At 37.3% G+C, this 13,183-nt stretch overlaps 1 protein-coding gene and 1 pseudogene across 2 annotated transcripts; one reads left to right on the top strand and one right to left on the bottom strand.

Annotated features, from left to right (window-relative positions):
* Nucleotides 1–513: 513 nt before the first annotated feature.
* On the bottom strand, nucleotides 514–2,112 carry LOC132173392 (uncharacterized). The gene is made up of 3 exons (XM_088516848.1): nucleotides 1,260–2,112; nucleotides 928–1,145; nucleotides 514–783 (listed from the first exon to the last, which is right to left on the bottom strand). The coding sequence occupies exons 1-3, from the start codon at nucleotides 2,110–2,112 to the stop codon at nucleotides 514–516; spliced, it is 1,341 nt and encodes a 446-aa protein (XP_088372974.1).
* Nucleotides 2,113–6,392: 4,280 nt separating this feature from the next.
* On the top strand, nucleotides 6,393–12,702 carry LOC148585986 (uncharacterized; annotated as a pseudogene). Its single transcript, XR_015912111.1, has 9 exons — nucleotides 6,393–6,509; nucleotides 8,490–9,068; nucleotides 9,201–10,502; nucleotides 10,590–10,914; nucleotides 11,030–11,285; nucleotides 11,381–11,597; nucleotides 11,719–12,083; nucleotides 12,358–12,492; nucleotides 12,633–12,702. The product of XR_015912111.1 is annotated as an uncharacterized LOC148585986 (transcript).
* Nucleotides 12,703–13,183: the final 481 nt, after the last annotated feature.

The following is a 13,183-nucleotide window of genomic DNA, read 5'->3' as shown; positions in this document are numbered from 1 at the left end:
CATGATACTGTACAAGACTACAGAAGAAGGATCAAAATATATGTATATATGTGGAGACATCGCTCAAATAATAGGCACCAAGATTGATTGACCAACCTTTAGAGCAAGCCGTCAATTTACAACAAATGTTACAGGTGCTGTCAGCCACGGGGAGTAAGGCTCGGTTAGCTCTTGAAGCTGCAGGCTGGATCAGCTCTATACAACATAACAGAAAATTATTTGCTGCAGTCAAGTCAAGTCAAATTTGGGACATTGCGGTGACTATCGGCAAACTCGCGGACAAGGCGCTTTAGAACTCTTCCACCTTTGCCTTGCATATGCCCATAACTACTTTTTTTTTTTTTTTTGATGAATAAGCATTTCATTAAAATCAAAGCTCAAAATAGAGCAACACTGAAACACAAATACAACCCCTTACAAAGCCAGGGGAAAACAAAAAACCTACAAAACCAGCAACTACTCAACACCAAAACAGCCCCTTACAACCCTTACATATTAAAACAAAAAACAAAACTACAAGCCAACATTACAGAGGATGGCAGAAGGCAAATTCCACAGTGAACACAATAAAAGGTTCTCCCTAGTTCTAGGAAAACCTCTTTTTACAGCAATCCTAGCCCTGATTTCCCAGAAAATCTGCTTCATTAGTTGCTCTTCAGTTTTTGGAACACCATCATGTCTAAGTTCATTTCTAGTACGCCAAAGATTATAAACAACAGAACCAAGAACCAATTGACAAATCAAGTACTTAAGAGAGTTCTTTCCCCACTTATTGCAACCAAGCTGCACAAGATCATCCCAAATCACAAGAGGCATATCAATTTTACAACGAAACATGCAATATTTCCAAACTCTCGAACTAAAGCTGCATTCAAAGAAAATATGATCATGAGTTTCTAGTTGAGAATGGTAGAAACAACACTGAACCTCACCCTTATAACCCCATTTGAGTAACCTCTCACCTGTAAGTAGCCTATCCTTCATAGCAAGCCACAAAATAAAAGCCTGCTTAAGAATAGCAAGAGGAAACCAAACTAACTTCCACCAAGTAACCTCTACATTCTTCTTTCTAAGGGCTTCCCAAGTCTCTGCACTAACAAAGACACCCTTTTTAGAAGCAGTCCAAACTGGCTTATCACATTGGCCTAAACAAACTTCAGAAAGCCTAACTTGAATATCAACTAGAGCTTCTGATCTTGCAGGTCTTCAAAACCAATCTCCATTGCAAATGACAGAAGACAGCTTAGCTTCAATATTACTTTGAGCATCATAAACAACCCTAAAGCCATATTGCTCAATCAAAACTCCAGCAGGATGCCACAAATCCAGCCACATATGAATGCTATCCCCATGCCCAACTTCAAACTTCAAGAACCTTTTAGCAATAGATCTCAGCTTCAAAATTTTCCTCCAACTCCATGAACAATTTTGAGGAATACCTACACTCCAAAAACTCCTTCTTTTTAATAGATTTTCTCTGACCCAGGCAACCCAAATAGAACCAGACCTGGCAAATATACTCCAGATATGCCTAAGCATAGAAGTTTGATTCCAAGTTTCAAGCTTCTTTAAGCCCAAACCTCCCTCCTTTTTAGGAAAACAAAGATCAGACCAAGAAACCTTAGCTTTAGCTACACCTTCTTCTTTCCCATTCCATAAAAACCTATTGAACTTTTGTTCAATAGCTTTAATGATCTTTTTAGGAAGAATGAAAATTCTCATCCAATATACTTGTAAACTATAAAGAACGGAAGATAACAACTGGAGCCTACCTGCATATGAAAGATTCTTAGAGAGCCAAGAATCTATACGACCAGAAATTCTACTAAGTAAAGCCCCACAGTCAGCTGCAGAAAGTTTGGATGAAATCAGAGGAACCCCAAGATATCTCACAGGGAAATGACCTTCCTTCATCATCAAATCATCCAATAGAATATGCCTCATTCTATCTGATACTCCAGAACAATAAAGAGAACTCTTAGAAGGATTAGCTTTCAACCCAGACAAATTCTCAAACTCAATAAGAGCAGCCTTGATAACTTTAATAGAACTCAAACTAGCTTCAGAAAAAATCAAAAGATCATCTGCAAAACACAAATGAGTAAGCTTCATTTTCTCACATTTAGGATGGAATTCATAACTACTTTTTCCCCCATCACAGCTTTTGCTCTCAAGATAGTCTGAGGCTGCACCAGCAAGAGCTTTCAACTAAACTGGCACTAGAGATTCTGCTTCTACATGGTTTAGATATTCAACTGGAAGCCCATGCACCTGTAAAACTCAAGCGGTCAAATAATCTGAAACGAAAGAGAAGAAACAAAGAAAGTCCAGATTACCATGCATGCATGAGACTATTTACAAAAGCAGAGTAAGCAGATGGTTGGATACAAGTAACTCATGAATGCAGTAGTGTGCAAGCGTGTGTGTAAGTACGTTGACTATGGGTTTTTCATGTGGTGGTTCTAAAGGAAATAGATCAATGGAAGATTCTTTAGCGAATGAAGGTTTTGAATTTCATCAATGCTACTACATATATGAATGTTCTCGATCATCAGGCGAGAGAGAGAGAGAACCAAAGATCTCATCAAACTTGACAAATTTGAACCTCCAATTTCAGGAGGTTAGTTTGTCATACATTATTCATATATCATCAATTTCTTGCCACTAAGCTCACAGATGCAACCTCAATTCGGCATACTCTAAATTCATTTGAATATACAGGTTTGTTCCATCAAGCCACATTTAATATGTTTTCATTCTCAATAACCTCAGCACTGCAAAACAACAACGTTCAAGGTTTAACAATCTCTTCTTCTTCTTCTTCTTCTTTACAGGCTATGTTGATTCTCTGTTTGATTACAATGAGTACAAAAGTTGAGAGATTATTTGGAACGTTAAATATCTACTATATGTACATCTAGGTAATCAGCTAGCAGTGTGCATGTTAGCCGTACGTACTAAGTCATGCACCAGATATTACTTATTTGAGTTGCAGCAGCCAACGTCTTCTTTAGATCTTTTCTCAGGAATGAATATGATCCTCTTTTTTTCTCTCCTTGTGCTTTTGTTTGTAGGTCTTTTTGATGATGTTTATCAACCATACTTCGGATTTTGAGAGCTCAACATCGAGCATGATTATAGCCAGGTGTGTGTACCTTTCCTTAACCTTTTTGATTAGTAATATAGTTTCATCATGCTAAAGTGAGAAGAACTGATTGATTTTATTGTTTTTATTTTTTTATTTTTTTATTTTTAATTATTATATATATATATATATTTGCTATTGAGTTTGTTGATGGAAATGCAAATCTTCATAAATGTCAATTAATTACGATCACCACGAAGTGCATTGGCATGAAGGGCAAGAAGGCTGGCGTCCTAAATGCAAAGACAGTTGAGGCAGGGGATTGGGTTGACATTGTTACTGGAGGGATTGATTGCCCTGTGTTATCTGCACCTTCCGAATTGGAGGGGTAGGTGTGTAGGCGATGGAGAGGAGGGAAGGGAAGCCATAGATTTGGCTTTCAAGTTGCAGACTTGAAGTTACTGTTTGAAGCTGCTTTCAGTCTGAAGGTTAACTTGGCTAAGTCGGTGTTAATACCAGTGGGGAACTCAGAGCAAGAGGGCATGTTAGCCGGTATTCTAGGGTGTGGGGTTGCCTCTTTGCCAGTAAAGTATCTTGGTTTGCCGTTGGGGGCCTCGTTCAAGGCTAAGCATATTTGGGATGATGTGATTGAGAAAATAGAACGTTGGTTGGCCGGTTGAAAAAGGTTGTATTTGTCGAAAGGTGGTAGGGTCACGCTAATCAAGAGCACTCTCGCTAACTTGCATACTTACTTTTTGTCTATTTTCCCTATTTCGGTTAGTGTTGCCAAACGCATTCAGAAGATACAACGTAATTTATTATGGGAAGGGTTAGGTGAAGAATTCAAGAACCACTTGGTGAAGTGGTTGAAGGTTTGCACGCCGATTAAGGAGGGCAGGTTGGGTATTAGAAATTTAAGGGTGTTCAATCGCACTCTACTAGGGAAATGGTTGTAGCGTTATGGTTCGGAGAGAGATGCTTGGTGGAGAGTTGTGGTAGATGCTAAGTATGGAAGTTTTTGGGGAGGGTGGTGCTCTTTTGAGCCTGGAGGAACTTTTGGGGTGGGGTTATGGAAGAATATTAGGGAAGGTTGGGACACTTTCCAAGGCTTCACGTGATTTGAGGTGGGGGATGGGACTAGGGTTAGATTTTGGCATGATAGGTGGTGTGGAGATATGGCTCTCAAGATAGATTTCCTTGGTTTATTCAGTATTGCCTGTGCGAAGGAGGCCTCAGTTGCGGCTAATTTGGAAGTGCTGGGTGGATCCAATCAGTGAAATGTTAGTTTTTCTAAAGAGGCTCATGATTGGGAGGTGGAGGTATTTGCTTCTTTTTTCCAAGTGTTGCACTCTGCCCGAGTGAGACAAGGGTGTGCAGACAGATTGTGGTGGATCTCTTCCAAAAGAGGTCATTTCAAGGTCAAGCTTCTCTTTGCTTCCTTGACCTGTACTGAAGGGAGGAGATTCCCTTGGAAGAGTGTGTGGCGAACACACGCTCCTCTAAGGGCGATCTTTTTTGTGTGGTCGGCAGCTTTAGGCAAAATTCTGACCCTAGATAACCTCAAGAAGCGACATGTGATTATGACGAACAGCTATTGTATGTGCAAGAGAAGTGAGGAGACGGTAGATCATCTTTTTCTTCATTGTGAGGTAGCTTATGCTTTGTGGTGTGCCTTTTTTTGGTCGGTTTGGGTTGTCTTGCGTGATGCCGAGACGGGTTTCCGATTTGCTCGCCTGTTGGTGGTCTACAAGGAGGAGGGGGAGTGCTGCGGTCTGAAAGATGGTGCCTACTTGCTTCTTTTGATGTCTATGGAGGGAGATAAATAATAGATGCTTTGAGGACTTGGAGGGATCCTTGGAAGACATTTTATACTCTTGTTATCATACTTTGTACCTTTGAACTGTTGCGCATGTCTTTCCGGTGTCGATTAGCTACGATGATTTTCTTGTTCGTTTTTTCCTTTCTAGTTAGGTGATCTTATTGTATACTCCCAGTGTACTTTGGGGCGCCTTACGCTTTTAATAAGACTGGTTATTACTTATAAAAAAAAAAAGTTGCAGACAAAAAGGAAAAGAATTAGAAAAACTAAGTGGAAGAAGACGAAGAATGGGGGAGAAAGAGGGAGTGGAGGCTGAGCTCAAAAATATAGTCGGGGAGTGGGGAGATGGTACTTATAATCCCCAAACGTACAGTCTCTTAATCCCATTAAGAAATGCAACTTCTCTTTATTTTTCAAGAAGTATTTTCCTACAAAACTGTCTTATTAGCCAAATCCATCATTAACTGCTGTCTGCTAACTATCATATATATTATGTGGTCTCTCTGTTGATCATGGGATTGAGTCCACCCGTAAGGTCGGTATTGTGGGCTCTTTGGAAAAGCCTTCATGTCTAGTGTCGTAAAGTGGCAAGATTTCTTCATTGAGAGGGGAAAGAAAGAGAGAAAAAAAGGAAAAGGAAAAGGCTTTGCCTTTCCATATGATCCGTTCTAATTGATGTGTCTATAGAAGAAATGATTTCATACCACACACATATGTTATCTTGGAATTTGGGTTCCTAAGGTTGAGAAATTTCATGTCTTTTACGACCCATATATGCATCCTTAACAAACAACGGATTAGAATTTGTGATCCAAATTTCTTTCTCTCTTAATTAGTAATTCAACTTTCTCAATTTAGTGCAACATTTCTAGAACATGTTTTTCTCAAGTAAGATTCTTAAAACCCAACACATAGAAAACCAACATCGAAGGTTTAAGAATTTCCTTTAATTTCTTCTTACTTACACCCTAAGTTTATTCTCTGTACGTTGAATGTTTTTGTCTTTTAGTTATATTCCCGACTTCCTTTTCCTTTCTTTTACACTCGTTTTTATTTGATTACAATGTTCATCATCCTATATAGTACGAAAGATAAGTATCCATGTTATTAGCATTGCATGTTAGTCGTACGGATGCATGAAACAGGGTGTTGAATGATTCATACGTACGTAGACATAACTTTTTCATGCACTAGCAATTACTTTAGTTTGATTTGTAGTCAACATCTTCTTTACTCCTTTTTCTCACTTGGGGCATTTGTGTTGTACGTAGGTCATTCTGCTTTTGATGATCATCATTGAAGGATAAGAATCCAGCATGATCATAATGGGTGTTTAGCTATCTTTATTTGTGGCCATGTACTAGCTAGCCATACGATTGGGTAAATTTCTTTTCTAGCCTATTTTCTTAAGTGGAAAGTTTTCTCTCTCAGCTTTAATTGGCATGCGTGCTTTATGAACTTCTGGGTTTTAGCAAATTGATTGAAGAAATGGAGAAGACTAATAATGCCAAGAAGGAATAATTACTTGCTCGTAGAAGCTTAATAGACTTGGTGTTCTCTTGGTCTCTTGGGGATGTTCTCAATAAAGATCTATTCAAAAATCAGGTTCGTGTGTTTTTCTTTTTATCTAAACTAGCCTATAACCCACCTTATGCATGATTTATCATTATAGTTTAATGATTTCTGCCCTATATATAGTGATAGCTAGTTGGATCAAATTAAACCAACATTAAACAACAAAAAAAGTCATTAAACGCATACTTAAATGCACTACAAAGATCATTTTTTTCATTAGAGTAATGCTATATCCCACCTTAATTTTCCTCTATGCATTTCCCTCCTCCACGTACGTAGAGTAAAGGAAAATGCATTTGATCCGGCTGAGAAGGTGGGATATAGTAATACACTATTTCTTAGAAATAGAGAATAGTACTTAATTCCTTATCGCCTTGCTGTTGAACTCCCCCTTATATATATATATATATTTTTTTTTTTAATAAATCCATATTTCTTCTATTTTTCTTCATTTTGCTAAAGAGAAAACGTGTGAAATAAATAAATTTCAATGATCTCTTTATTTGTTTACCGGTTTCCAAAAACATTCCTAATTAAATTTTATGCTTAGGAATAGGATATTTCATCCTAGGTTATATTTTGAAGCACATTTTTATAACTTCTGCAGTTATTATCGTACATTACTAAACACCAATTGGTACATATATGCATGAGTAATGCTATGGACTATCTTTTTATCCTCCTAAAATTGATGTGACTTTCAAAATCACCATTGAATCAAAATTCAAATATGATTCATCTAAAATTTAATAATGATTTTAAAAGCCACATCAACTTTAGGAGGATAAAAAGATGGTCCCTAAATAAGCTAAGTCGGTCAAAGAGAAATTGTTTCCTACTCGGAGAATATTGAAACCCAAGCTGGATTGCAATTTAGTCGTTTGGGTGTTCCTGCGTTGTACAGGTTGTTTCAGCTGGTGTTTTGCCATGCTGGAGTGTTTGAAACTCTTGAAGTTTTTGCCATATATATATATATATATACACACACCAACAAAAGCCAAAATAATTGGCTTATCAACGATTATATTCCTAGTCCCATGTGAATGACTTGATATAAAAAGACATCTAGCTCCCACACGATATTAATGGGCGAGGGGGAGTGTAGTGACATGTTGATAACATATATGAGCAGAGGAGGATTGTCGAGTATACGCATGTGAGTGTAAAAAGGTTAAGTCTTGCATTGCAAAGATGTCATAAGTGTAAATGGTTAATATAATACATTTGGATCCAAACTTATATGCATAAGTTTTTGGGTCAAAGGTGTCCCAATATATTACATTACGGTCTCATGCATTAAAATACTTTCCAATGTGTCAATCTCGCTTACAGTACCTATGGGAAAGCAAGGTGAAAATCCATTCGTAGTGATGGATTCTAACAATTAACTTCATATATATGTAGTACTTCTCGTATTTCCTAAGTCATGTATTGCAACTTAAGCATCTTGATCAAGGAATGATAATCCCTCATCTAATAGATTATAGGTACTGTTAAAGAAATTAATTAAGAGTGCTCATTTAATTGTCGCAATATAAAAATAAAATTACAAAAGAATAAATAAGAGAAGGGGAAGAGAACATAAAGATTTAAGTGGTTCGGTCTTAAAAGCCTATATTTATTATGGGAATTGTCCAATAAGATTATATTTTAATTTTATTAACTTGAGAATGTTGTATTACAATTATAAGGTGTAGTTAAGGATGTGAATATATTTAGGTATTTATATTATTATTTTTTGTTTTTAAATATTGATCAATTCGTTGGAATTTGGTTCAAGTGGTTTCCTATTTTCCTAGAATTCATTTATTGTATCTCCCTCTGCATTCTTAAGATTTGGCATATATAAGATTTTATGGGAACTAACTAATTGATTTATATATTTCTTAATTTTATGTGTACTTTAATTTTTTATTCAATGATGTACATTTTGCTCCCACAAGCATGTGTAGATCTTCTCTCATGAGTCATGGCATTTCCATTCATAACTGTGACATTATTTACTGACAGGTTAAAGAGATCCCAGAGACATTCTCGTCAGTGACAAATTACAAGGAGTCATTCGCTCCTTCATTAATTGAGGAAACACATGCTGATTTGTTTTCCAACATAGCAGCGCCGTCTCAAGCACCTATTTGTGAAACAGAAGATGTTAAAACATCTAAAAACTTCAAGCCTCCCAATGACTTGTTTTATGAAATTAAATTGGAGAGCGTTGAAGATTCTGAGTTGAAGAGAGTTCAAAATGCTGAGAAAGATAAAGAAAAATATGAACCTGAGGCAGGTGATATTATTGCCTTGACAGATGTTAGACCAAAATGCACCGATGATTTGAACAGGCCCAAAAGATTCTATCTTATTGCTTATGTTCTTGAGCCAAGAAACATATACACTAATAAGGTCCCGATACTGGCATCAAAGCCTATTTTGACTGATGAGCAAGACATGCACGAGCAGGGGAAAGAAAAACTTCTTGCAGTTTATCTTATGAATATGACTACATATGTTCGTATATGGAGTGCACTGAACCCAGATCCGGATGGGGGAAACACAAACATTATTAAAACAGTACTGCAAGGCCGTTCAGCTGTAAGAATTTTATCTCATTTTGTTCTTCAATGTCACACACATCATGATTCATTCTCGAGTATTTTGGACATATTAGTATGCTTCTCTTTTAAGACTGATATTTCTGATGCATTATATATTTATTCCAAACAGGATGATGAAAATTGTATGACTTGCTTTTCTAAAGGAAAAAGCAGCCCTGCCCCTCCTTATCTACAGGACATGATCAGCTCATATAATCTAAATGACTCTCAAGAAGCTGTGGTTTTAGGCTGCATTGGTATGAGAGAATGCAATAATCAGAATCCTGTCAAACTGATATGGGGTCCTCCAGGGACCGGGAAAACAAAGACCGTTGGTGTGTTATTACATGCCCTCCTTAAAATGAAGTGCACAACATTAACTTGTGCTCCAACTAACATTGCGGTTTTGGAAGTTACAACACGGCTGCTGAGGTTGGCGAGGGAGTCGCTAGAGTATGACCCGTACGGGCTTGGAGATATTGTTTTATTCGGGAATGGTAAACGAATGAAGATTGTTGATCGTATCTATCCAGGTAGAAGAATGAAGTTTGGTGATCGTAAAGATCTTCTTGATGTATTTCTCGACTATCGTGCTCATGTGCTTGAGAAGTGCTTTGCTTCTACATCTGGCTGGAGAAATGGCTTAGCATCAATGATATCTTTGCTTGATGTCCCTAAATTGCAGTACGAAATATACTTGGAAAAAAAAAATAAAGAAAAAATGGAGGAAGAAAAAAGAAAGGAGGAAAGAAGAAAGAAAGGAAAAATGAAGGAGGAAAAAAGAAGGGAGGAAAAAAGAAAGGAAGAAGAAAAGGAGGTGGAAAAAAGAAAGGAAGAAAAAAGAAAGGAGGAAAACAATAAGGGGGATGATGAGCTCGAAAAGGACGATGATGAGCCCAAAAAGGATGATGATAATCCTTTGACGTTTGAGGATTTTTTAAAGAAGACATTCTGTTCAATTCATGAGCAACTGAAGTTTTGTTTGGTTAATTTGTATACGCACTTACCAACTTCTCTACTACCGTTAAAGGTAGTGAAAGAGATGAGAAGAGCTCTTACTTTGCTTAAATCTCTTGAACCTTTGTTGCGTGGTGTCACTGTAGCAAATGTGGGTTGCCTTGCACAGTCGAGTATGAGAGAAGAGTGCCTTCATGTACTAAGATATCTGGAATCATCTCTGACATCCTCTGTTCCAAATTTAGGTGACGGTCCAATAATAAACTTTTGCTTGGAAAATGCAATCCTAGTGTTCTGTACTGCATCAAGCTCTGCTAAATTACACAGAACTGAAGCAAGCATGGAATTTTTGGTTATCGATGAAGCTGCTCAGCTTAAAGAATGTGAATCAGCTATTCCTTTACAGCTAGATGGCGTCCGCCATGCAATTCTCATAGGGGATGAGAGGCAGCTCCCTGCAATGGTTAAAAGCGAGGTTAGAGTTTATCCTTGGTTCTTTTATCTTTGCAAATTAAGAACATCTCCCACTTTGTTTAACATCTTTTGAATGTGCACTTCTTAGATATCCAAGACGGCTGAATTTGGAAGAAGTTTGTTTGAAAGACTGGTCATGTTGGGGCGCCGGAAGCACCTGCTTGATATCCAGTATAGGATGCATCCATCCATCAGCTTATTTCCAAACAGGGAGTTCTATGGAAAACAGATATCAGATGCTCCAAATGTTAAAGAAAGAGAATACCAGAAGCGTTTCCTTCAGGGCAACATGTACAGTTCCTACTCTTTTATAAGTATAGCCGATGGAAAGGAGGAATTTGGTCTGGGGCACAGTCCCAAGAATATGGTTGAGGCTGCTGTGGTCTCTGAGATAGTTGAGAATCTTTTTAAACGTATGTTTTATTGTTTTATTGCTTATTAGTCTAGGTTATTATCCTGAAAAATAAAATTGCTTTCAGAATAGACAAATGCTATGAATCCTTTTACCATTACCTGTTTTTGTGACAGAATTCCTTGTCACAAAGAAGAAGGTTAGTATAGGAGTGATATCACCATATAAGGCTCAAGTTTCTGCAATTGAAGAGAGGGTCAGAAAATACAGCAAGTCTAATAGTGGCTTCACTGTGAATGTTCGCTCTGTTGATGGGTTCCAAGGAGGTGAGGATGATGTAATTATTATCTCTACTGTAAGATGCAATGGGAGTGGAAGAGTAGGTTTCCTTTCCAACCGACAAAGAGCAAATGTGGCACTGACTCGAGCAAGGTATTACTTGTATATATCAGATTGTGCTGCTGCTAAAAAACGTTTCTGTTTCTGTAGTTTGTGCAAATTAAAATTTGGTCACTGTTTCATTTTAGGTATTGCCTTTGGATTTTGGGAAATGGGGTGACTTTACTCAAGAGTGACTCTGTGTGGAAGAAACTAGTCATTGATGCCAAGGAACGTGGGTGTTTCTATGATGCCAGTGAGGACAAGAACTTGGCTGGGGCAATTACTGCTGCATTGGTGGACTTTGGAAAGCTTGATATTTTACTCAGGAATGACTCTATACTTTTCAGAGAGGCTAGATGGAAGGTAGGTGCATGCAATGTTTTGGTTGTCTAATATTTTTCAGCATTGGCAGAAATTAATGGCAAAAATTATTAAAAAATGACTTGTATGAAAATCAGGTAACTTTTACCTTAATTACATACAGGTTTACTTCAACAACAATTTCAAGATATCTATAGATAGAATTAGAAATGCAAAGACTCGTAGTGCAGTGCTTTCTCTGTTGGCAAAGCTTACAAGTGGTTGGCGTCAGCCTCATGAGAGGAGAAACCTCATTGTCCACGATGGTACTTCCTCTGAACTTTTAGAGATGTACAAGGTCGATCGGCAGCTGAGTCTAGTTTGGACTGTAGATATTCTCAAGGAGTATTCACATCACATTCAGGTTATGAAGGTTTGGGATGTTGTGCGATTATCCGACATACAAAATCTAGCTAAGCAACTTGACATCGTTTTTGGGAGCTACACAATGGATAAGATGCATCGCTGTAAACACAGATGTCTTGAGGGGTATGAGCTTATCTGAATTTGCCTTTAAATCTAATACAATTAACTGGTTTGAGCCACTTTTTACAATTTATTTTAAATAGAATTTGTTCATTCTAGATAGAACTGTGGACAGCTCATGTAAATATGTGTTGTATTAATATTAGTGCTTCATATAGAGAATTTTCTTTGTTCTCTACTCAACATAAGCAAGGCCTTTGTCTTTGTGAATATGTCGTAGGCCTGCAGAATAGGTTCTTGAACAACACCAACTCATCAGTTTGACATTGCTATACAGGGGTTTAGTTGTTCCAATGAGATGGCCAACGGAGTCGACTAGCTGTCATGAACATGATAGTGTGTGGTACCTCTCAAGACCACTATCCGCACTAAGTTTAAGGGATAAGCCAGAAACATCAGCTGCAACTTCTAAGTGAGTGTCTCGTTCAATCACTTATCCTTCAAAAGTATATATATAATCTGCTTGTGATCAATTTTCTGTTCCTGGAGTTGTTGTGAAACCTTTGATATTGGGTTGTTAAAATGACTGATGAATATTTAAATGAATATCAGAAATCATTTCAAGAATAAATCTGAAGATGTTGGCATGAAGCAAAAGTGGTGAAGGCGGCAGAATGACTGATGAGGTAAGATTACCTTCTTTTTCTTTTCAATTAAGAGTGGATTTGCATGCATTTCCAAGCCATCTTCACTAGAAACAATAATTTTGACATATTTTGTCATGCAATTAAAATGAAGTATAAAAAAAGATTGGGCAAATTCTATTTTACTTCCTAGATTACTATTCTATTCTCCCAAGCACCTTTAAACTTTAAATCGCTGCAACTTGTCTCCTAAATTGACTTAGTCATTCAATAGTAGAATGCCCTAACTTTGTTCAATACTTGCTTGTATGGGTAGGAAAACGTGATCCGGAAAACTCGATAGAAAATTGTCAACCCAAAGAAAATCAACAAAATTAATTTCATCTAGACCTAACTGAGATACTTTACTCTTTGGACATTCATCAAACACATGGTTTGCATCGCAATTTTGATTAAGTTCTTGATCATATGACAAAGTACCAACCTCTACAAGATGTTTATCATTGACATCGATATCAA

The sequence above is a fragment of the Corylus avellana genome, chromosome 5 (genome assembly GCF_965113065.1).
Source record: "Corylus avellana chromosome 5, dhCorAvel1.hap1.2, whole genome shotgun sequence".
In the NCBI taxonomy this organism is placed as follows: Eukaryota; Viridiplantae; Streptophyta; class Magnoliopsida; order Fagales; family Betulaceae; genus Corylus; species Corylus avellana.
Note: the sequence above shows the minus strand (reverse complement) of the source record. Positions and strands in the feature narration are given on the sequence as shown.

What these genes read in the sequence shown, in the direction of transcription:
- LOC132173392 (XM_088516848.1), bottom strand. Translation starts at nt 2,112, where the DNA reads ATGAAGCTTACTCATTTGTGTTTTGCAGATGATCTTTTGATTTTTTCT. An exon ending in GGTTGTTTATGATGCTCAAA is followed by an intron (nt 1,146 to 1,259) that starts GTAATATTGAAG and finishes AAGTTTGTTTAG; the next exon opens with GCCAATGTGATAAGCCAGTT. An exon ending in AATGGGGTTATAAGGGTGAG is followed by an intron (nt 784 to 927) that starts GTTCAGTGTTGT and finishes GATCTTGTGCAG; the next exon opens with CTTGGTTGCAATAAGTGGGG.